The 25959-nt window shown below is 40.8% G+C and overlaps 1 protein-coding gene across 4 annotated transcripts in view; it reads right to left on the bottom strand.

Annotated features, from left to right (window-relative positions):
• The window catches only part of CACNB3 (calcium voltage-gated channel auxiliary subunit beta 3), a 399535-nt gene that overhangs the window by 75544 nt on the left and 298032 nt on the right, over positions 1–25959 (bottom strand). For all 4 annotated transcript variants that reach the window (XM_082245623.1, XM_082245624.1, XM_082245622.1 and 1 more), the window contains 2 exons: positions 17065–17187; positions 4635–4757 (listed from right to left, as the gene is read on the bottom strand). In XM_082245623.1, the coding sequence (XP_082101749.1) occupies positions 4635–4757; positions 17065–17187 (246 nt within the window). The remainder of the gene's footprint in view (positions 1–4634; positions 4758–17064; positions 17188–25959) is intronic.

The following is a 25959-nucleotide window of genomic DNA, read 5'->3' as shown; positions in this document are numbered from 1 at the left end:
ATCTGGAATGGACCTGAAGATCTCTTGAAAAAATGCCTTGAAAAAATGAACAAAAACAACCATAACATGTTCTTTACCATGTCTTTTCATAAAACCAAAATTCCATTTTTAGACACATACATCTATAAGGACAACCAAGGGAACGTGATGTCAACACTTTATAGAAAAGAAACGGCAGGAAACACAATATTACATGCCACCAGTTTTCATCCGGAATCTCTAAAAAAATCAATCCCCTATAGTCAGTTCCTGAGACTAAAAAGGAACTGCACAAAAGAAATGGACTACAAAAAGGAAGCATATGACTTAAATTTGAGACTACAGGAACGAGGATATACTAAAACGTGCCTCAGAAAGGCATTTAACAAAGTCCAGGAAAAAAACAGACAGGACATCCTCTTCAAGAAACATGCCCCTAAGGCCAAAACGGAACAACCAACAAGGTTGATTTTACGATTTTCCAATGAACATAAACAATTAAAAAAAATACTACAAAAAAATTGGTCTATATTGACCGAAGACCCCAATATAAAAGAATTGGTAACAGAAAAACCACTTGTTACCTACCGGAAAACAACCTCACTACAAGAAACACTGGTTCACAGCGAGTTTAAAACCAAAAAGGATCCTTGCCAGACTAAAGGCACTTTCCCATGCGGATCATGCGCACAATGTTCAGTTATCAAAAAATCCACATATAAGACACTACCAAACGGAGACCAGTTCACCCCAAAACATTTTGCAAACTGCAAGACCAAAGGGGTGGTCTACCTTATGGAGTGCGAATGTGGCAGCTTCTACGTAGGGAAAACGCGACAAGAGTTCGGCATAAGAGTTAACCAGCACTTACAAAGTATGTCCATAAGCAACTTTTATTTACCATTAGGCCGCCATGTGGCCAATCATCACAAAAACCATATGCCCAAAGTCCAATTCTCCATACTGGACAGGATTCATATCCCCCCCAGAGGGGGGGATTGGAATAAAGTGCTCCTCCAGATGGAACTTCGCTGGATAAAGAAACTAAATGCAGCCCACCCACCGGGCCTGAATGAAAATGTCAGCTACCGCCCCTTTTTGGAGGGCTTTGTATCTGGGAAAACAGATTGAGGCACAGTAACAAAAGACCTAACGTCAGATATTTATTTTTCAAAAAAACCCCCCTCCACACATGGAGGACAACCTACCTTGAAAAACACTATCCCCTTTCGGAACTTTCCGATATTACATCTAAAAACACCCTGCTGGGATCGAACATTCCCTGACCAAAATCAAGAACTTCATGTTTCATCCATATCACACATGAACAGCTCTATACTAATTGCTGCTCAAAATAAATAAAATAAATAACCTATTTTTTTATTATTTATTTTTATCTATACTTATTTCTATTATATATAACCTAAATGGCGTTCTCCCGTTTGGATGTTTTCAAAAAAGCCTAAAATTGGCTTCCAAATGGCACGTTATTTAGAATAAATCAATTCACTAATTGCTATACATCGCCTGAAAATTTAAAAGCCTGCTTGTTTTCTCCCCCAAATAAACCTCATCCGGCACAGGTAACCCCGGTGATCAAGACCGGGGAACAAGGAGTTAAGCAGACCTTCTATCATCCTCTGCCAATAGGACCCTGAATTGGGACCCAAACTCCGCCTCCTGTGTCGGCGGCCGCATGAAATGTACCGTTCAGATTGAAGACAGGATGCGCGCGCACCCGCGACGCGTCATCCGGCAAGGATCTTCTGTTACACAAGCATGCGTCTATTGCGCATGCGTGAACGATATAAAAGGCCGGGAATCTCAAACAGGGCGTCACTTCCCTCGAGCTGAGGGACGGTGAGGACGCTCGGACCACGCTACTCGGACCTTCCACCCTTCTTCCCCCTTAACCAAAGGACAAAACTGTAAGTATACCATAGTGCAAAAGATGCACTGATGGTATCTTTATACTGGAATACACTTTTGACAAGACTTTTCCTGTTCACTATATTTAGAACAGGAACAGTTGGACCAGCACCCCACAGTGGAGACCACTGGAACTGTATAGCATTACAAGACCAGTCGGGACAACACGCCACCTAGTGGACAAATGCTGGAACCAATATTGCTTATATAATCCTATGTCACAAAGTAAGTACTAAAACAATATGGAACATATAAAAGTAAATATTGTTCTTAAATATTTAACCAAATACTCCCTTCCATATACAGACCTGACCTAATACGGGTTGATCCAATACCTTCTTCCCTCAACTGGTCTAGAGAATATACTTAACCAGTAAGTACATAACCAATACCACTGGCACATGTACTATAAACATACAAACGTATACTAATACCGCCACCTTATACATCCCAGTAGCTTTATCCTGTTGATTCATATGAGGACCGGAGGACCACAAGCAGGCCCAGGCAATTCTCTATCTAAGTATGTATCACATGACCTACCATGAAACAAATGTCTCAGGATGGTCAAAAAACTAAATACCCTTACTACCATTTCACATATCTTGCAGAGATGGTTGACATTTTTCCTTGACAAAGGCCCCCCGCCGAAACGCGTAGGAATCCAAATACTCTCTCAAAACAAAGATCCAACGCCAACCATAGACGTTTAGACCACAAGAGAGAGACTAATGTCACATTTCCACCATGTCACTTTTTTCATACTATTCTCCTTCACTCTCACCTATGGGTTCTTAGCCCATACATCACATGTAACATATGTTCTGCTAAACCAGAAATGTATGATAATTTCTTTTATGTTATTTTGAAATAAATATTATATTTATACTTAGAATACTTTTGTGTATATTAGCCCCTTTAAAGTCCCACAAACCTTGACTCGAGGCACCAAACCTCTTTCTTCAAAGATATTTAGGGATTATGGCTAAAACTGAACTATAAACTCCTTAAGGAATCGCATACCCAAAAAAACAGTGTAAATGTGCTTTCCCCTCAAAATAACTCAACACACAGCCATTAATGTCTAAACCGCTGGCAACAAAAGTGAGTACACCCCTAAGTGAAAACGTCCAAATTGGGCTCATTTAGCCATTTTCCCTCCCTTGTGTCATATGACTCGTTAGTGTTACAAGGTCCCAGGTGTGAATAGGGAGCAGCTGTGGTAAATTTAATGTTATCGCTCTCACTCTCTCATACTGATCACTGAAAGTCTAACATGGCACCTCATGGCAAAGAATTGTTGCTCTACATAAAGATGGTCTAGGCTATAAGAAGATTGCCAAGACCCTGAAACTGGGCTGCAGCACAGTGGCCAAGACCATACAACAGTTTACCAGACAGAACAGGTTCCACTCAGAACAGGCCTCCCCATGGTCGACCAAAGAAGTTGAGTTCATGTGCCCAGCGTCATATCCAGAGATTGTCTTTAGGAAATAGACGTATGAGTGCTGCCAGCATTGCTGCAGAGGTTGAAGAGGTGGGGGGTCAGCCTGTCAGTGCTGGTCAGTGCTCAGACCATACGCCGCACACTGCATTAAATTGGTCTCCATGGCTGTCGTCCCAGAAAGAAGCCTCTTCTAAAGGTGATGCACAAGAAAGCCCACAGACAGTTTGCTGAAGACAAGCAGGCTAAGGACATGGATTACTGGAACCATGTCCAGTGGTCTGATGAGACCAAGATAAACTTATTTGGTTCAGATGGTGTCAAGTGTGTGTGGCGGCAACCAGGTGAGGAGTACAATGAAAAGTGTGTCTTGCCTACAGCCAAGCATGGTGGTGGGAGTATCATGGTCTAGGGCTGCATGAGTGCTGCCAGCACTGGGGAGCTACAGTTCATTGAGGGAACAATGAATGCCAACATGTACTGTGACCTACTGAAGCAGAGCATAATCCCCTCCCTTCAGAGACTGGGTATTCCAACATGATAACGACCCCAAACACACCTCCAAGACGACCACTGCCTCGCTAAAGAAGCTGAGGGTAAAGGTGATGGACTGGCCAAGCTTGTCTCCAGACCTAAACACTATTGAGCATCTGTGTGGCATCCTCAAACGGAAGGTGGAGGAGCGCAAGGTCTCTAACATCCACCAGCTCCCGTAATGTCGTCATGGAACAGTGGAAGAGGACTCCAGTGGCAACCTGTGAAGCTCTGGTGAACTCCATGCCCAAGAGGGTTAAGGAAGTGCTGGAAAATAAGGGTGGCCACACAAACTATTGACACTTTGGGGCCAATTTGGACATTTTCACTTAGGGGTGTACTCACAGCGGTTTAGACATTAATGGCTGCGTATTGAACTATTTTGAGGGGACAGCAAATTTACACTGTTATACAAGCTGTGCACTCACTACTTTACATTGTAGAAAAGTGTCATTTCTTCAGTGTTTTCACATGAAAAGATATAATAAAATATTTACAAAAATGTTAGAGGTGTACTCACTTTTGTGAGACACTATATATATATATATATATATATATATATATTCCTTTTTTTATATTGGGTTAAAAAAAATATAGAAATTAAAAAAGCATAAAAAAATATAAATTCATCCCCATTTGATGTAACGACGAGCTCTTCAAGATTCACAAGTAGGCTCTCCGAGCTTCAGTCCAGCACTGCTTAGTTATGCTATTATTTGCATGGTTAGAACACTGTACACATTCTCACCTCTTTGATATGTAGAAAATCTTTGGCTTCAAAGTTGATAGCAGTTCCCTGGACTGGGCATTCTTCATCCAATGCACCACAGTAACTGACATTGGTTCTAACAGCAAATGCAACTGGCTTGAGCTAAAGGAAAAGACAAATAGTTTCATGTATTAAAATGTAGTGAACTGTTCCTGCATCCCAGACACCAGTTAGTTTTACAATTTCAGATTTCCAGAGGATTGGGAAGGGGATATGAGGGTAAGATGTAAAAGAATATAAGAATACAAAATATCAGGGTGCTATAAATGGGAGGAAGAGATAGTAGGATGGAGAATTATGGAAAGTTACAATTGAGAGAGTATGTGTGCAGGTGCTGCGGGCAATTAAAGTGTTACTAAACCCAGGAGCCTGCATTTACTATATCTGGTCTCCCACAGTACACAGAACATGGAAATGCAATTAATTTAGTAAATATAATATACATAAATAGCAAAATACCTTTTCTCATCAGCAGTATATAGCAGTCTTGTGACTTCTATTAGTGTCCGGCCTGGCACTGGTTAAAGCTTGTAGGGAGGGTTTTCATTCTACTCTGACTATGAGGCTGCAGGATTAACCCCTTAGGTTCCACAGTGATTATAACAAGCATGCTTTACTGCATATACAGACTGATGTTACTGCTGAGACAGAACTTGTCCCAGGCACATTCATTATTTTCCCCCTGTGTATCCATGTTTTTACATACATAAATAAACCCTGTTGTCACTTTAAAAGTGAAGCTGTCATGAGAGAAGTACCATGGCTGCCATTTCCTTTTAAAAGATGCTAAATTCCTGATTATGTCTATGTGTGCCCGGGCCATCTTTAACATAGGGCAAAAAGGGAAGCTGCCCATTGTTGGGGGGACCAAAGCAGCTGCCCCTTGAGCCCGCCAGAGTTTCGGCCACCTCCGGCGCTGGTCACATGCTGGTTTTCGCACGACCGCGCAATTGTCAGGTAGAGCAACGTAGTGCCGAATCGCAAAAATTGGCCTGGTCATTAAGGGGTAAAACCTTCCGGCCCTGATGTGTGCCAAAATTTCTGAACTCTGTACTACAGCACCAGTATTACAACCAGGTGACTAGCCTTCTCAAAAGGGGAGGTCAGCAAAGGGAGCCTCTATTATTTTAATATGACCATTTTTGGAAAGCAGTCATAGAACCAAGGTCTCCAAACTTTCTAAACAAAGGGACAGTTTTCTGTTTTTCAGACTTTATGGGGGTCAGATTGTGGCAAGTGGGAGTGGAAAATGTCCTGGAATCAGTGGGAGTAAACAATGTCCCATCTTTAGTATTAGGGGGAGAAATAGTGCCCCATCATTGGTGTCAGTGGGAGGAATCGTGCCCCATCACTGGTGTCAGTGGAAGGAATAACACCCCATCATTGGTGTCAGTAGGAGGAATAGTGCCTCATCATTGGTCTCAGTAGGAGAAATAGTGCCTCATCATTGGTGTAAGTGGGAGGAATAATCTCCCTCATTAGTGTCAGTGGAAGGAATACTGCCCCATCATTGGTGTCAGTGGAAGAAATAGTGCCCCGTCATTGGTATAAGTGAGAGGAATATTGCCCCATCAGCATCAGTGGGAGAAATAGTGCCCCATTGGTATTGTCAGTGAGAGGAACAGTGCCCCAAGGGTCATATCACTGCAAGCAAAGGGCCGCATCAGGCCCATGGCCAGCAGTTTGGAGCCCCCCGATCTAGAGGATTCTGGCATACTTTCTAAATGAAAATTCTGAGCAGCTTTCGAAGTTGAGAACTAAGCCTCACCCTATCCCACCTGTGTCTCTCTATTGGTCCATTGTGGTTGAAGGCCTATTGGAAGGGGCAAGAGACAGCAAAACCAAGCGGTGAGCTGTAGAGACTCATTACTAAAAAAATGAAAAACGTCCAGGGCTCCAGTGTATGGATAAGGCAAGTAAGCACATATATTAGGGGTCTGCTTTTCATCTCTGCTGCCCATTTACATTTTCCCAAGGATCATTTTTAGGAGTACCATGTACAGTATCTCACAAAAGTGAGTACACCCCTCACATTTTTGTAAATATTTTATTAAAACTTTTCATGTGACAACACTAAAGAAATTACACTTTGCTACAATGTAAAGTAGTGAGTGTACAGCTTATATAACAGTGTAAATTTGCCGTCCCCTCAAAATAACTCAACACACAGCCATTAATGTCAGAACCACTGGCAACAAAAATGAGTACACCCCTAAGTTAAAATACCCAAATTGGGCCCAAAGTGTCAATATTTTGTGTGGCCACCATTATTTTCCAGCACTGCTTTAACCCTCTTGGGCATGAAGTTCACCAGAGCTTCACAGGTTGCCACTGGAGTCCTCTTTCACTCCTCCATGATGACATCAAGGAGCTGGTGGATGTTAGAGACCTTGCGCTCCTCCACCTTCCATTTCAGGATTCCCACAGATGCTCAATAGGGTTTAGGTCTAGAGACATGCTTGGCCAGTCCATCACCTTTACCCTCAGCTTCTTTAGCAAGGCAGTGTTCATCTTGGAGGTGTGTTTGGGGTCGTTATCATGTTGCAATACTGCCCTGTGGCCCAGTCTCTGAAGGGGAGGGGTTCATGCTCTGCTTCAGTATGTCACAGTACATGTTGGCATTCTTGGTTCCCTCGATGAACTGTAGCACCCCAGTGCTGGCAGCATTCATGCAGCCCAGCCCCATGACACTCCAACCACCGTGCTTGACTGTAGGCAAGACACACTTGTCTTTGTACTCCTTACCTGGTTGCTGCCACACACGCTTGACACCATCTGAACCAAATAAGTTTATCTTGGTCTCATCAGACCACTGGACATGATTCCAGTAATCCATGTCCTTAGTCTGCTTGTCTTCAGCAAAATGTTTGCGAGCTTTCTTGTGCATTATATTTAGAAGAGGCTTCCTTCTGGGAGGACAGCCATGCAGACCAACTTGATGCAGTGTGCGGCGTATGGTCTGAGCACTGACAGGCTGACCCCTCATCCCTTTAACCTCTGTAGCAATGTTGGCAGCACTCATACATCTATTTCCCAAAGACAACCTCTGGATATGCACTGATCACGTGCACTCAACTTCTTTGGTCAACTATGGCGAGTCTTGTTCTGAGTGGAACCTGTTCTGGTAAACCGTTGTATGGTCTTGGCCACCGTGCTGCAGGTCAGTTTCAGGGTCTTGGCAAACTTTTTATAGCCTAGGCCATCTTTATGTAGAACAACAATTCTTTTTTTTCAGATCCTCAGAGAGTTCTTTGCCATGAGGTGCCATGTTGAACTTACAGTGACCAGTATGAGACAGAGAGAGCGATAACACCAAATTGAACAAAACTGCTCCCCATTCACACCTGAGACCTTGTAACACTAACAAGTCACATGACACCAGGGAGGGAAAATGGCTAATTGGGCCCAATTTAGACATTTTCACTTAGGGGTGTACACACTTTTGCTGCCCGCAGTTTAGACAATAATGGCTGTGTGTTGAGTTATTTTGAGGGGACAGCAGATTTACACTGTTATACAAGCTGTATACTCACTACTTTACATTGTAGCAAAGTGTAATTTCTTCAGTGTTGTCACATGAAAAGATTTAATAAAATATTTAGAAAAATCTGAGGGGTGTACTAACTATTGTGAGATACTGTATTATGATGGTAATGGCTACTACTAATTGCTGGTATAACTGTTTGTTCTGAATATTCTTTCTGTAACTTGTATTTTGGAAATTAAATATTTAAAAATGCACACTGTGCATGAAGAGCTTAGTTTCCTGCTTCCTGGTTTCCTGCTACCCTCAATGCTTCTGCAATTTCATGACACATCAAATGCACAAAGATCTTTGTTAACCTTCCTAGCGGTATTGTGAGGCTCGGGGTTAAATTTCAGTGCCAGAAGTGTTAATCCCAAGCCACACTCGGAGTACCGCTAGGAAGATCGCTGGATCCTGATAGAGGGGTTACTTACCTTGTCACCGGGATTCAGCGATGTATCCCGGCGGTGTGTGGCGGCGGATCGTCCTCCCGATGCTCTGTGTGCCCCGGCTTCCGTCTCCTGCGACGTGACGTTCGCAGGGGGGTGGAACCGGCGGCAAATGCAAATGTAAAACACACCAAACACACTGATACAATGCAAAATAAAATAAATTCACATTAGTTCATTAGTTTGCCCCGCAATGCCCTTTCCTGCAGTTTTACTGTACTTTTTATGTATGTATATATATACATATATATATATATACATATATATATATATATATATATATATATATATATATATATATATATATATACACATATACACAAACATATATATATATATATATATATATATATATATATATATATATATATACACATATACACAAACATATATACACACACACATATACATACATACATACACACATACATACACATATGTGTATATATATATATATATATATATATATATATATACACACAGTATACACACATATATATATATATATATATATATATATATATATATATATATATATATATATATATATATATATATATATACTGTATGTATACATACATACATACATACCAACTTATTTATAGTTTTTTATTATATTATAATTTATGATTTTGTATTTCAAACTTTATCATACCCAAGATGTTATAAAGAAGAACGCACAGTAAAAAAAAAAATCATATGTAAATAGTTGGTTTGGGCTGCTCATTCTTAAGAATTACATGCAAAATAATGGTACCGCTTTCAGCACCTAAAATCCGAAAGAATCATACCACCAGGGAGGTTAAAGCAGTATGAAACCCAAAACAAAAAGATTAATGCACTGCAGCTTAGCAATGATTAGATGTGGTGGCTGCATTCATTTTCTTTTGTAGGCTTTTTTTCCTCTGTTTTCACCTGGTGATATGGTCAGTAACACACTTCCTTTATTACAGGCCGCACGCTCTGGAATAATGAGCACAGGGGGCACCTTTGGACAGCAGCATTGTTAATCTGGGAGGGAGGGTAGTGTAAAATGTACTAGCAGATTTAAATACACCAACAAATTGAAGCCAAGCTCCAGTTCACAGTTTATAGACAGTTGCAGCAAACAGTTGTTCCCTTTTAAAGCGGAGTTCCACCCGAAATTTATACTTACCTCCATCTTCTCGCTCCCGGTCACCTGAAAAACAAATGGATAATCGCAATTTTTTTTTTTTTTCACTTACCTTTTAGAGAAAATATACTCACCTTACTTCCTTCTTCCTCCCCTCGGCGGCCACGGCGATTCGTCACTTCCTGGCTTTTGCAATGATTCCTGGGAGCTGAACGTCATCGCTCCCAGGAATCATTGCGCCTGCACCGGCCCCGACGTCAGTTCCGGGGCGCGCGCGTCATTCCCTTCTAAACAGCTTCTGGGCATGCCCAGAAGCTGTGGAGGGATGACGCGCGCGACCCGGAAGTGACGTCGGGGCCGGTGCAGTGCATCGTGGGACCGAAGAAGGAGGAAGAGGACCGAAGAGGACGCGGAAGAGGATCGCGCTGGCTTCAAGCTGCCCACACCCGAGATGGCAGCGCTGGAGAAGACAATTTCAAGGTAAGTATTTCTCCTGAAAGGTAAGTGCAACCCGGGACAGATCAGAGGCTAGCCATTGTGGAATGTGCTAGCCCTGACTGTCCCGGGGGTATTTTTATTAAAAAATGTACAACTAGGGTGGAACTCCGCTTTAAGATAAAGGTTTTACATAAATAAATAAAAGCTGATTGTTGTAAGCACCCCTGCCAGTGGTAAATGGTTTGTCCCATCCCTGTAAACTGATACATCTTGAAGAGAGATTGTTTTTTTGAAAAATAACAGACTTACTGGCTGGATCACCAGATGAAAATAGAAGAAAGAAAGCCCAAAAAAGAGAACTAATGCAGCTGTCACAAATATCACTCACAAAGTCACAGCAGAACAAAGTAAGCACAAGCAAGCTATTTAAACCAGAATATAATATAGGTAATAATCTTACACATATCACTTCCTTATACAGTAAAACCTTGGATTGAGAGTAACTTGGTTTCAGGGTGTTTTGCAAGACAAGCAAAATTTTTTTTTATAAATGCTGACTTGATAAACAAGTGATGTCTTGATATACAAGTAGCGTCACATCACAACTGAGTATAAAAGAGAAGAGAGGCGCCTCTAACTGTGATGAATAAAACAGGCATATCTAAGTATGCAGGCTTTCGGGGTAAAGCTGTCCACATAAACCATCCTCCGCACCGCCATCGACCTTATTCCTTCAACACTGCGCTCCATGAGCGCTTCAAGCCTCGCTTTCAGATCACTCTACTGCAGGGTAGTCTTCCTGGTCTTGATTGCAGATTGGCGGCGGTGAAGAGGACGGTCTATGTGAACAGCTTTACCCCAGACGCCTGCATACTTAGATGGTCCGCATATAATCCTCAACCATGTGAGTTTCTAAATGTTGAACCTTCATTAAATTTAACCATATTGCTACACTTAGAGACGCCTCTCTTCTCTTTTATACTCTGTAGCTCCGGCTGGATTTTGCTTCTAATCCCCTTGTGGAGGCTGCCATTTGTGGATGGACATTTTATGGTTACACACCCTATCATCAGCTATAATCTTTTTATATGGACTATAAACAGAAGGATTTATGAATAAATGGTTGTGGAACGAATCAGCTGAGTTTCCATTATTTCTTATGGGAAAATTTGCTTTGATATAAGAGTGCATTGGATTACAAGCATGTTTCCAGAACAAATTATGCTCGCAATCCAAGGTTTTACTGTAAAGCTAAGAAGGAACTGCAGATTATACCATTAGCATTTTACAGGCAAGGTCAACTGCAACCCTTTGGTTCCCATATTAGTTCACTACAAATGTGGTATCAGTGCATACAGCAAAATCATTTTATTTTATTTAGAGAATTACTGTAGTAAAATGTCAAAAGAACTAATTTAGCACAGCTTGATTATCTGCATAGATGCTGGATTAGAAAGCCAATTACAACAGCCAGAAAGGAAATATCTGAACTAATAACTGTTGTCTAGACATTGACTTCTCTACTTCTCACTTTCCTCGTGGAAGGTCATATGGCTACCTTGAGAATACATTCTGGAACATACCGTACTAAAATGATAAATTTCAAGACTGTCTATGTCAATGGCCATTCTAGTCAAATGCTGTTTTTCCTTTAAATGTATGCATCTCTGTTCGAATGGAAAGAGTAGGATTTGACTTGCTTTGCCTGTCATTCAAAAGCACTTTAATTAATAAAACATGCTGTGTCCAAAGAAACACAGCGCCATGCAAAACAGGTCAAAGCCAGCCTTTGAATTGCCATGTGCATTTCTCAGTAAAGTCAATGGAATTTTTCTGACATGTTCCAATACTTGAGGAAACACAGGAAAGCAATGCTCATCAACATGAGCCCAAATAATGTTTTCTAAGAGCTCTTAAGATGAAAATATAAATGATTTTTGCCATTTTGAAAACAATTTTATAGCCCTCAGATTGTACTAGCGTAATTTTTTTTTATTTGGCCACATGATATGAAATTTAAGATCATCTTGATCATTACATGATCTTGGGCTATTCCCAGTGGTAATATTGGTCTATACACTAATTTCATGTAGATCAAATTGCCTATGGCAGTGCTTAACAATTTATAGGCTAAATATAATCTTTCATAAGTAATACCATATAACAGTGCATTCGTTGCGACACCTTGCTGATTCAGCTACAGATACTTCTTAGCAGGTTCCTCTTAAAGAAGCTGTAAACCCTACTTAATGACTTTTGCCTATAGGTAAGCCTATAATAAGGCTTACCTATAAGTACTGTAAATATCTCCTAAACCTGGACCTTTTACGAGATATTTACATTGCATTGGAGGACGCGAACCAGGAAGAAGGACGGCCAAAAATGTCTGCCGTGGTATCGGTGAGCAGGCGGCACTGAGGGGGCTTCGTTCTAAGGTAAGTATTTCATATGAGCTAGTATGCGATGCATACTAGCTCATTATGCCTTTGTCTTTCAGGTTTTTCTTCTTTTTTTTTTTCTGAGGTTTACAACCTTTTTAAGAACTATAGCGTTACTATGAAATTCTCTAGAAATCACAGCAATCATCTGTACCATCTGACTGGTGCCCCAGGACTGTTTTTGGAGTGGTCAGATATAAAGCAGAGAGAGACACAGACTTTTCTTTAGGTGGACCAATAGCTAGAGCACTCCAGAATAAACTACACCAAGTCACAAGAAAATACTATCCTATATTTACTGGTAAATGATGGACCCTAAATGGTGATTTTTTAATGCATTTGTTCTAGATTGCATTGAAGGCCTAAAGTGTATATCCATTCATAGCTGATTGTCTTTGATAGCGGTATTTCTTATGTAGATCAGTGGCGGCCCGTCCATTGGGGGCGCAGGGGTGCCGTCCCCCCATCCATGTGTCCGGCCCCCTAATCTACATGCAGGGGTGCCAGACGTATGGATTCCAATAGGTTTTTTTTTTTAAGCATGTGATTAGAGCCAGAGGCTCTAATAGGCTTCAAAAAAGGGTGGGCTCGGGGTGCAGAGCACTGCGCCCTGAGCCCTCCCAGTTGTGTGACAATAGCGAATTAATATTCGCTATTGCCACACTGATTCTCCTCCTGGCCAATCAGGAAGCGGGTCCTGAGACCTGTTTTACGATTGCCCGAAAGGAGAAGGCATGCTATTGGCCAAGAAGGGGGGAGGAGACGGCTGCCGAGAAGGGACATGAAGAAGTCCTGAGGGGGAAGCCACCGCCGCCTGTCATTCCGGAGGAACAAGGTAAGTAAACTGGTGGGCTGGCGGCCTTGCTGGTTCATTGTATAAAGGTCTCAGTGACTCTACAAATGAGAAAAACATCTCTTAAAAAAGTCTCTTAAAAATGAAACATGCTCATCAGGCAATGATAAATATGGAGATCTGCTAGAGCTCTCACAATATAAGAGAAGTCATTGAGTGACTAAGCTCAATATCATCCAATTATAATTAGGAGCAAGCTGTATTCGCTGACTCCCTTCCTAAAAAAATTTAATTAATTAAAAAATGATGATACTTTAAGCACTTCAAGACCAAACACTTTCACCCTGTTCGAGTCCAGGTCAATTTTCAGCTTTTGGGCCTGTTACACAACATTGTACCCAAAATACTTTTTTATCTTTTTATTTTTAGACAGATAAAGCGTTTAAACACCAAGGGTTTTTATTTTTTGTTATAGAAACAAAGAAATACCAAATGCTGAAGTTTAGTTTCTGTTATAAAATTTTGCAAATAGATAATGTTTTTTCAGATATTTGGGCCAAATTGTATTCTGCTACATTTCTTTGCTAAAAAATGACCTAAATCAGTAAATATTATTTAGTCCAAGTGAAAGGTATGTAGTCTGTAAACTATGGTATATATACACTGCTCAAAAAAATTAAAGGAACACTTTTTAATCAGAGTAAAACTTCAAGTCATTTAAACTCCTGGGATATTGATCTGGTCAGTTAAGTAGCAGAGGGGGTTGTTGATCAGTTTTGACTTCTTTGGTGTTAATAGGAGGATGAAGGAATTGATACCAGTGAATGGCCCCCACGCTCGCCTGACCTAAATCCAATAGAACACCTCTGGGACATTATGTTTCGGTCCATCCAATGCCGCCAGGTTGCATCTCAGTCTGTTCAGGAGCTCAGTGATGCTCTGGTCTAGACCTGGGATGAAATATCCCAGGACACAATCCGTCATTTCATTAGGAGCATGTACTGGTATTGTCAGGCATGCATACAAGCACATGAGGGCCATACAAACTACTGAGTGCCATTTTGAGTTGCTGCAATGAAATTTCAGCAAAATGGACTAGCCTGCTGCATAATTTTTTCACTAAGATTTTCAGGGTCTTTGAATTCAGCCCTCTGTAGGTCGATAATTTAAATTTCCATCAATTGATGTGGCATCCTTTCATTCCTAACACATTACCCAGTTCATATCAGTATAGATATCCAGCGTGATATTTTTCCCTGTTGAGATCTGATGTGTTTTCAAAGTGTAACTTACATTTTTTTGAGCAGTGTATATATATTGTTAATTGGAAAATCTATCCTGATGTAATGACAATGACAACCTTGTTTACTACTGTAACTGTGATCATTGTGATTGGTCACAGCGATCACATGGTACCAATGCCACTCAAAGCAGCCCAGTACAATGATTGGCGATCTGCTGTGTTCGGCAGACACAGTGGTCACAGATCCCACCACTGCACCCTCTAGAGGGCGCGCACGAGCGGCCAATGCAGGAGGACATATTGGTACGTCCACCCACATTGGCGCTGTTCCCGTCTGGCCATATATATATATATATATCTATATATATATATATACAGTGACCAGATGAGAGGCAAAAGTCACTGATCTGGAACACACATGCAGCAAGCCAGAACTCCTGATCTGCATACTTGGCCAGTACCTTCTAGTCAATGGATTAGCATGACAGTCAAGTAACTACAAAGAGAGGCCAGCAATGGCTGCGCATTAACAGTACTTACCTCAGTACAAATCACATGAAAAGATTTTTAGATAGACTGACCAGTTAGCAGTGAAAGTTGGAATTTATGATTTTTAGACAGACTATAAATATCTTAGTAGCCATTTTCTCTCAATCACCCCAGAAGTCACCCAGCACAGCTGTAGACAAACCTAGTTTGATTGGCTAGTTGACTGCCAATAGCAGAACAGAACACAAAAGTGTAGAATCAACAAAAATAATGAATATAGTAGAAGAGAAGAAAAGCAGAATGAGATTGAGAAATGGAAAAGCAGAGTCCCCCATGCTACAGGGCTGGGCTAATTAACAAGCACCAGTATTATCAGATTAGAGAAAGAGGAGTAAAGCTGGCCATTCATGAAGTGAACTTCATCTGGAATCTAAAATTCAACCATTGGTGGCCCTATTGGCACCTTCTAGTGGGAAAATTGTCAGCTGAACAGTGGTGGCATCCAATTAGATGCAGGCACTTTTCAGGTATTTTGACAGCCATGCAGGGGAGATTCCTCCATCCACATTGTTTAGAAGTAATCTTACAATGTATGGTCAGCTTTAGTTATATGCTTCTTAAGCACTTAGAAGTAGAAGCTGAATTGAGTGGTGAGGAAGCCAACCTGTTTCTTTGCCCTGCATATAAAATCCCAGGTTTGCGTAAGGCTTCATGTACACTGGCTTACATTTACCACAGCTATGGAAAACCGCAAAACGCGGTAAAATGCGGCAAAATCATTTTGTGTTCTCCCATGACCGGCAGTCAAAATGTTCCTATCCTGAACGCGATTCTTCCATGTTCAGGAGAGGGAGGTTGAAGCCCAACTAAATGCGTCAGCTCCTAAAAACTCTGTAAAGAATTTATGTATACATTGACACACATAAGGCTTTTATGGAGTTGAGTTTAGGAGCTTTGGCAAAAAAAAAACTTAACTTCAGGAGCTCAACTTTTGACCTAAACTCAAGTTTAGGAGCTGCTAGTGTAGGCTAGTGTATATGAAGCCTTAAGTGTATTTACAGTCAAATCTTTTTTTTTTTTTTGCTTTATTTTGGATAGAGTAGGGAAGGATAAGAACTCCTGTCAGATTTTTGTTGTAAATGTGTCCCTACTAAGTAAATTCACCCTCTCTATTTTTCCTGGTCACTATTGTCAACAAGAAAGAGATAGGAAATTAATATTTTACAATTTTCATTGGATTGAAAGATGGGAGTAAACCTTTCAACTAGGCAATCTGTTTCGGTGACATCTGTCTGCGGGAGGATTTCCCTTCACTTTGTCAGGATTTCTTCTTACTTCCTGTTGAGTCTCTACAATAGAAAGTAAAAGGAGATCTCCCCAATGGGATATAGAAGAAAAAATAAACTGATCGGGATTTTAGGGTCCATTCACAACAAAACCCAAACGCGTTTACCGGTAAAAAGCACTGCACTTGTGATCTGCAGTAGGTGTCAATGCAGTGCTAACAACTCCCCAAATGCAGTGCATTTACCTGCACCAGATCTCATGGTACAGAAGTACCATGCGGCCCCGTTGCAGTGCATTATTTAAAGTAGAGCATGCACTACTTTTAGCGCGATTCAATGCAATTTCAGCCAATTCAAATGAATGGGCTGAAAACGCACTGCACTCAAATAGCACAGGAATTGCACAGGAACGAAAGCGTGTTCCTGTGCAATTCCTGGTGTGAACTGGCTCTTAACCCTTTCCTACGTTGCAAAACTAAAAAAAGTTTTGGCTGTACATACGCTTTAAGTGCAATGAATGTGGGTTCAGCATTACAGGATTCTTAATATTTTAGAGATGTGAAAATACAGTAATATATACAGATTGAAAAAATCCTCCTGAGTATTATTCTGTTTAAAAAGGTAGGTTCATACCCTGGCTCTCTCGAGCTGTTCCTGAGCCTGCCTCTCCACCTCGCGGCGGGCAGCCTCACGATCCTCCTCCAGTGACACGTCGGAGTCTAACGATGGACGACTTGTGTAGGAATCAGCAGAACCCTGGAGAAGAAGAAACCAGGTCACTTATATGCTGCACACTATTTCTCATGTTGACATGTTCTCATGAATTCTAGCACTACATGCTTATATCTCAAACAAGTATTACATGCAGGAATGTATACAGAGCTCTTATTTCCATACTGTACACTTGCTTGTACTGATGGTACAGATCTGCCTGTTGTCTGTTCTATTATTGTATATTTTTCTTAAGGCGTTTGTTACCCCAAAACTTGCTATTCCTGATATGTGGCTGCTGTACCATGTACTTGTATGAAAAAGTATCCTGTTCTCTTTGTATTGCTTCCTTTAAGTGAAATCGCTGGTGTTCCTGATAGTCCCTCTACTTTCCTAATAAAAACTGACCATGCCAAGCAGGAGAGCACAGTGTGGACAGTTCTTTAGCTATGCTGGGAACTTAGTGTGCTCTCCTCCAATGATCAGACTTGTCCTGACATGCCCCCGCTGCACAGCCATTCACTGGGAAGCTCAGTGTGCTGCTGCTTCTCCTCCCCCCAGCTCTTATGCGGAACAGAGGGAATGTGATCACTTATAAAAAAGAGGGAAAACAAAGGTATTTATAATGTATTTTTTTTATCTATACAAAAATGTTTGCTTTCATTTCTATTTTAAACTAAATGAGTTGTTTTACATGGTGACCGTTTACAATCACTTTAAGATTTGCCTGATTTGGTAGTAAAATGCTGTCTAAAGGTGCTTATTGCTGCCCTTTAGGAAAGTCATGAACCAAACAACTGTCACAGCTGCTTAAAGCTAAAATAAACTCTTGCAATCAACATAACTTTTAAACCTAGTATTTTGTTTTCATCTGGAAAAGGTGAGGAGAGGCTTACTCAGCTAAGCATACCCTTCAGCCTGCATGTCAGAGCTAAGGGCAGATGGATTTCATGAATTAAGTACTGCATGAATTATCTGCCCTTACTCAAGATGGCTGCGACTATAAGTGCCGGGGGGCTTAAAGTGATTTCTTAACAAAAAGAGCATGGAGATATGTATGGATAGATGGCATAACCAGGTAAGTATGACATATTTGTTAGTTTAAAAAAAAAAAACATTTAATATCATTTTAATTGTTGATGGCACCCCAATGCATGTTGTTAAAGTGTGTGAGAAATCGTCTGACAAAGCAAATGGTAACATAGTACCATGCATTTTGGTGTCCTACTCTTTAAGCATGTATATGAACAGCCCTAATACATGATGCACGGTTTGTTTATTGTTCGAAATAACATGTTTTGATATAAACATTTTAAGTACTATTTTAAGTAAATTCCCCCTCTTCAATCTCCTTGTCTTCTACATTATCTCAATTACTTAAGGTTTATTATTTTCTCCAAATTTTAAATCACTATGGAATATTTGTGTGAAAGAGGGCACTCAAAATTGCTTCTCATAAAGGATACTTTAACTACTTGCCGACTGCGCACAATATATTTACTGCGGCAGTCAGCCCCGGCCAGGCAGAGTGACTTAGGTCTACGTCGCTCGCCTGTCACCGGGTTTTGAGCCAATAGCGGGTGAGCGCGCGCCCGCTGAGGCGCGCGCCCGCCTCGGCTCGTTCACAGAGGAGTGCGGGCGTGTGACCGGCGGACCCGATGTCTGCCGGTCACACTATGATCGTCGGTACAGCGGGAGAAAGGCGGGCGGCTTATGTAAACAAGCTGCCTGTCATTCTCCCCTGTGTAAAAATGGAGATCAGACGGTTCTACTATGTAGAACCGTTGATCTCTGTTTTTACAATAGGAGACCTGTCCCACTACAGTTAGAAACACGCCCCTAGGACACACTTAACCCCTCCCTCTCCAATACAGTTAACCCCTTCCCTGCCAGTGTCATTTTTGCAGTAACAGTGCATATGTATAGCACTGATTACTGCAGTAATGTCACTGGTATCCCCAAAAGTGTCAAAAATGTCAGTCAAGGGTCCGATCTGTCCGCCGCAATGTCGCAGTACCGCAAAAAAAAAAATCGCAGATCGCCGCCATTACTCGTTAAAAAAAAACCACCAAAAATGACAAAAATCTTTCCCTTTGTTAGTAAACGCGATAACTTTTGCGCAAACCAATCAAAATACGCTTTTTGCAATTTTTTTTACCATACCATATGTAGCATAAAACAAATTGGCCAAAAATGTTAAAAAATTTTGATTTTTACATTTTTTTGGGGGGAAATTTCATATAAAAAAATGTGTTATTTTTGCAAAATTTACGCTCTTTATTTGTTTATAGCGCATGATCAAAAAAATCGCACAGGTGATCAAATACCACCAAAAGAAAGCTCTGTTTGTGGGGAAAAAAAGGACGTGAAATTAGTTTAGGTACAGCGTCGCACGACCGCGCAATTGTCCGTTAAAGTCACGCAGTAAAAAATCGCAAAAAAACCCCTGGTCAGGAAGGGGGTAAAATCTTCCGGGGCTTAAGTGGTTAAAGGAGAAGTCCCGGTAAAACCTAAAGCTAAACCTGCTCTGTGCCACATTCTAAACCTAATTTATCTAACCCTGTAAAGCAAAAATTGCTGTACTTACCTATTCTGCACCCGACCCGACCTGGTCTGGTCTCCAGCGATGGAAGCTGTGTGCAGGAAAGGACAGGCAACTGATGTGAAATGAATGGGAAGTGACATCACTCATAGACTTACTATGGGGCTTCCATTGTTGGATGCCTCTCCTGCACCCGCCTCCACACTGAACCCGCCGCTGACAGCTCAGCGTGGGCCCGGACTGGATTGGCTACAGAATAGGTTAGTACAGTATTTTTTTCTTTACAGGGTTAGATAGATTAGGTTTAGAATGTAGTAGAGAGAATGGAAAAGGAGGGATTGGACTTTATAGGCACCAGTATTAAAATTGTATACTTTATTAAAGGATTCACAAGAGCATATAAGACAAAATACACAAAAGAAAAAGGTAAAAAGGCCAACATATAATGTACATATAGTGCAATGAGGCGATAAAGCCTAAAAACAGTATACAAATCGCATAGCCTAACAAATATTAATGTATGTAACAACAGTCACATATAATAATCACAAATGTTACAAAATACCCTATGTTCATAAGGCGGCCAAAGAGAGGAATGGTACCCGTCTCTAACGGTCGTCTTGTACAGAGTAGATCAATATTAGATTGAATCCCAGCTGCCCTACATGTTTCGCTTAGTTTAATAAGCTTCTTCTGGGGCATGTGGTGAGAAAGGACATCTGAGAAAAAAATTTTTTCAGGTCATCAGACCTTGTAAAAAACCAAGCCTGGTAAGTTAAAATGATAACGGGGGGGTCGGTACGCTGTAGTAGGAGCAGACTGCCTAACACAATTACCGGTGTAAGCATGAGACAAAGTAATTCATATAACATGGGTACAGGGCCTAACAAGGGCTCAATGTCATGGAATTCCAGTCGTTTCTAAATCGTTTAAGTAGGGAGGCCGGAGAGATGGAAAGCCCCGACCTGAAAAACCAACCAGGGGCAGGCGAGGTAAATATACCTCATATGCCTAAGACCCAGGTGTGTTAGGTGTGGGTGTGCTGCCGACAGAGCGACCAGATGAAATCCCCCCCGGATGGGGATACCGCCAGAGTGATTCCATTCTCCAACCATTCTCTCTACTACTAATTTAGGATGTGGCACCCTTAACTCTACTTTCCCCCCCCCCCCTTTTGTGCGCCTGGACATCCTGCGACCCAGGAGCGCACATACCAAACATTTGATAGGTTTAGAATGTGGCACAGAGCAGGTTAAGCCTGGACTTATCTTTAAAAATTGTTGCTTATATGTAAAGCTCACCGAATTCCAATTTTTCAGTCTCCTTTAGAGCAAGGGCCTACCTGCTTGGATACAAATTGGCAGGATAAAGTAGTTAGGTCCTTATATTAAATCGTTTTGGTAAATCTAAAGTGGATTATACGAAGATTGTATGGTCAGATTGCAGTGTGCATGGTGATTGGACTTTATTATTTTGTTTACACTACAAGTGTCTCTTGATGGCTTACAGGTGCATCTCAAAAAATGTGATCATCAAAAAGTAAATTTATTTCAGTAATTCAATTAAAAAAGTGAAACTCCTATACAATGCCTGGCCAAAAAAAGTCACCACCTGGAATTAACTAAGCAACTAACTAAACTAGGCATGCAGTAACTATACTTTTGGATAGTTACTGCATGTGCCCAAAGAATGAGGTCAGCTGACTACCTGAATATACTGAATGACCAGGTTATTGCATCAATAGATTTTTTTCTTCCCTGATGGCACGGGCATATTCCAAGATGACAATGCCAGGATTCATCGGGCTCAAATTGTGAGAGAGGGAGCATGAGACATAATTTTCACACATGGATTGGCTACCAGAGAGTCCAGAACTTAACCCCATTGAGAATCTTTGGGATGTGCTGGAGAAAGCTTTGCGCAGTGGTCCGACTCTCCCATCATCAATACAAGAGCTTGGTGAAAAATTAATGCAACACTGGATGGAAATAAATCTTGTGACATTGCAGAAACTTATCGAAACAATGCAACAGTGAATGGGTGCCGTAATCAAAGCCAACAAAATATTAGAATGTGTGACTTTTTTTTTTGTTGGTGGCAACTTTTTTTTTGGCCAGGCAATGTATTATATAGATTCATTACGCACATATAGTGTGATATAGAGTGATATATTTCAAGCATTTCTTTCTTTAAATCTTGATAATTATGGCTTACAGCTAGTGAAAACCCAAAATTCAGTATCTCAGAAAATGTGAATATTACATAAGACCAATAACAAAACGGATTTTTAATACAGAAATGTTGGCTTACTGAAAAGTATGTCCATGTACAGAATAGCATGCACTCAATACTTGGTCGGGGCTCCTTTTGCATGTATTACTGCATCAATGCGGCACGCAGTGGCGGCTGGTGAATGAAAATTTGGGGGGGGGGCAGCAAAACCAACACCCCCCCGGAGGGACGGCCGCCCAGCAATCAAATCTACCACCCTCTCCCTCCTCCCGGGACAGACGGCTGGCTACCCAGCCGGACAGCCAGCATCCTTACCTGCTCCTTCCCCGAGCGGCTGTGAGTCTTCTCCGGCTGTATGACTCCTCCCTCTTCCTGACTAATGCCCAGTAAAATCGCTTCTCTTTTCCGCTAATCAGGAAAGGGGTCTCACGTCCCGCTTCCTGATTGGCTGGAAGGAAAATCAGTGTGATAATAGCGTATATTCACTATTGTCATACAACTGGGTGGGCTCAGGGCGCAGTGCCCTGCGCCCCGAGCCAACTCCCTTTTGAAGCCTATTAGAGCCTCTGGCTCTAATCACATGCTTCAAAAAAAAAAAAAATCCCCTATTGGAATCCATGCGCCCGACGCGCTGCATGTAGATTAGGGGGCCGCCACTGGTGGCGTGGCATGGATTCGATCAGCCTGTGGCACTGCTGAGGTGTTATGGAAGCCAAGGTTGCTTTGATAGCAGCCTTAAGCTCGTCTGCATTGTTGGGTCTAGCGTCTCTTATCTTCCTGTTGACAAATTAACTTTTTGATGATATTCAAATTTTTTTAAATGCACCTGTATATTGCAACTGATTTTCATTTATATACGCTCAGTAAGGGTGCTGACTACACTGTCAGTAACGTTACAACAACTGTTTGCTTTAATTAGCTGAGTATACGGCCTTTAGCAAGACATCTGGTTGGTTGATGATGAATGAATGCCAGGTTCTAAAGACCATATATTTGATGACACTATGTCCAAGAACACAGTTGCCGTTACAGATCCCATCTGTTGCCCTGTTACTGTTGTTTATTGGAAGCACAAAACGAAAGCTTCATTATAGTACACCAAGTCACTGAGATGACAGAGGGAAGCATTTTACAGATTAGTAGACAATGCACAGATCTGGTAGAAGATACAGGACATGTGACTGCCAAGTGTTCATGTGTTGATTCCTGCCGTACATAGGAAGCACATTCCTGGGTCAACCTTAGCAACCATTAAACATTTTTTATTTTTTTTTAATGGTAAACTGAAGCAACTCAGGTTTTCTTGAAATCAAGATGTTGTTTTAAAATGGGTTGAGATCAATTATTAACACTCGTACCTGTCTTTTTATTAGGAGGACATTTAATTGACATGTCAGCAAAACTCTGGAAATGGAACTTTAACTGCGAACCATCTTTATAGAATCACAAATGATTGATTTACTGATCATACACAGCTTCTTCAATAGTACTGATTGATTATCAAAAGCGGTGGAATTTATAACACACACAGAGACTCTGCATTTGACAGCCAGTTTGCCCAATCAAGTTGCTTTTGCCAGAGCTTACACCAACATCTAAATTTTCCATTTTTTAATGGGAGAGCCAGATCTTAGTAACACGAGCTGTATATACAGCATAATAATGTTATAGTCAGTGGCATCAATCACTTTTACCAAATATCACTTATACCAAATAATTTTTTTTGGGGGGGGGGGGGTTGTGTTAACATTGCTTTTTCTAATTTTACACAGCTGCTTTAGGCCTCTTACACACAATACTCCTGTTTGACCATCTCGTTTTGGCCTCTTGCACACAATACTCCTGTTTGAGCATCTACTATTTCCAGACGTTTTTTTTTGTATGTATTTTCGCACATTCGTGCGTATTTGCGTGCATTGAGGCTTAAATTACTGACCAAAAATGCAGATTTTTCTATTTTGTTCTTACTAAAGAATGCATGGCGCTTGTTTACGCACCTATGTGCACAGGCACATTAAAATGAATGGGCTGTATTTCAGTTCAGAAAAAAAAAAAAAAAAGCTGTACTGAGTTTTTTCAAGCTGCAAGATGCTCAAACAGGAGTATCGTGTGCAAGAGGCCTAATAAATCTAACATTACATATATAAATTATTTTTTGGACATAGAAGGGCTTTGATTTGGTAGCAGATTTCTGTTTCATTCTAATTCACAAGAAAGTGACACAAATTTCAAAAACTGTAACTTTTCCAAGTGCAGATTTTACATTATTGAGGAAGCTCCAGATGTTAACCCCAAAATACAATTCAGTATTTTGATCTCTAAGTTTTAGTTTAGTTTTCTTCTAAAACCTCTTGATGTAGAAAACAATTATTCTGCTAAAATGATTTCTTCTCAATAACCCACACTGTTAAAGCCCCTATTCACACTTGAGCGTTTTTCTGCTTGTTTACTTATGCCTGACTATGCAGAAAACCATTCTTTCTAATTATGCCTGTTCACACTTGTACGCTCAGTCACCCTACCCTCTGCACCCTCCGAACCCTCTCAACCCTCTGCACCCTATGCTCAAAGCAGTAACTGAACTTTCTTTTGAGCGTATTCAGAAATGTTTGATCTCATAGACTTCAAAGGGAACGCCAATAAACGGTCAATACATGCGCTTTCGCATTCAGAAATCCTCTCTTCCTATAGAAGTGCTTTTTGCCCTTTGTCCTGGAAACAAACTGAAACTTGATGCATATACAAAAAGGCCTGTAAATTGCATATAATATGCCTGAATAAAATGCTTCAAAATCATCAGCAATACGGTAGGTAAAAATATATGGCTTGTCTTGTGATGGGTGGCTGCATACAACCTAATTGTGAATCAAATAATGAGAGTGTGTGTTGTTGCACCTAATGCCCTTAGTAGTGTCAGTAAAAGAACTGTGTTGTAAAGTGCAAACAAAGTCTGAAATCTTCCTCCTTAGTGTCCTTGGTTAATAGTAAGTGGGTCATATATAAACATTGATATCATAAAATACATTTAAAACACTGGTTCCTAGGTAAACTCCAATACAGTGATTATAAATGTGAAGCACAAATATGTGCTGGGAAAAAAAAAAAAAATCGCACCTGAATGACGTGATCGCAAAATCACAATATCGCAATACAATGGCATAAACAAAAAAAAACCCTTAAAATTGAAACATGTATATGCAATTTATAAGTGAACCCATATTATTACCAAGAACAAGTGCAACCAAAGTCTGAAACTTTCCTCCTTAGTGTCCTTTATAAATAATATTGGTAAATACACAAATATAAATCTATATCATAAATTCAAACTGTGGTTTCTAGGTATGCTCTAAATCAGTGCAAATAAATGTGAAACACAATGTGTAATGTAAAAAAAAGCAAATTCAAGATATCACAGTATAAGGCCTCTTTCACGCGGAGCGGACCGTATTTCGATCCGCTCCGGCACTTTTCTTTTTTTTTACGGACACGGATGACACTTGTGTCATCCGGTCCATATGTCCGCTTATCATCCCATTTGTTTGCGGATGATATACGGACATAATGTATGTCTATGGGATTGCGGATGTCAGCGGATGACACCGCTGACATCCGATTTTGCTCCCTTTTTTAAACGGAAGAAAAATAGGGTTCTGTTCCGTTCCAAAAAACTGAACAGAACTGAAAGGATGCAAATCGGATGTCAGCGGATGGTCATCCGCTGACATGCGCAATCCCATTGACATGCATTATGTCCGTATATCACCCGTAAATGGATGGGGTGATATACGGACATACGGAACGCCCGTGTGAAAGAGGCCTAACAATATACTGAAAAAGTCCTTAAAAGTGCAACATGTATATACAGTTCATAAATGAGTTCATAATAATCTGTAATCAGAAAAGTGCTGGTGCTTTGGCGATCCCTACCAGGATTTTTTTTGTTTATGCGATTATATTGCAATATTGTGATTTTGCGATCACAAGGTTCAGTACATATTTGTGTTTTTACATTTATAATCATTGTATTAGAGTTTACCTAGGAA

Source organism: Pelophylax lessonae, assembly GCF_965119305.1.
Source record: "Pelophylax lessonae genome assembly, chromosome: 2".
Lineage (NCBI taxonomy): Eukaryota > Metazoa > Chordata > Amphibia > Anura > Ranidae > Pelophylax > Pelophylax lessonae.
This window is presented reverse-complemented; position numbering and strand designations above follow the sequence as displayed.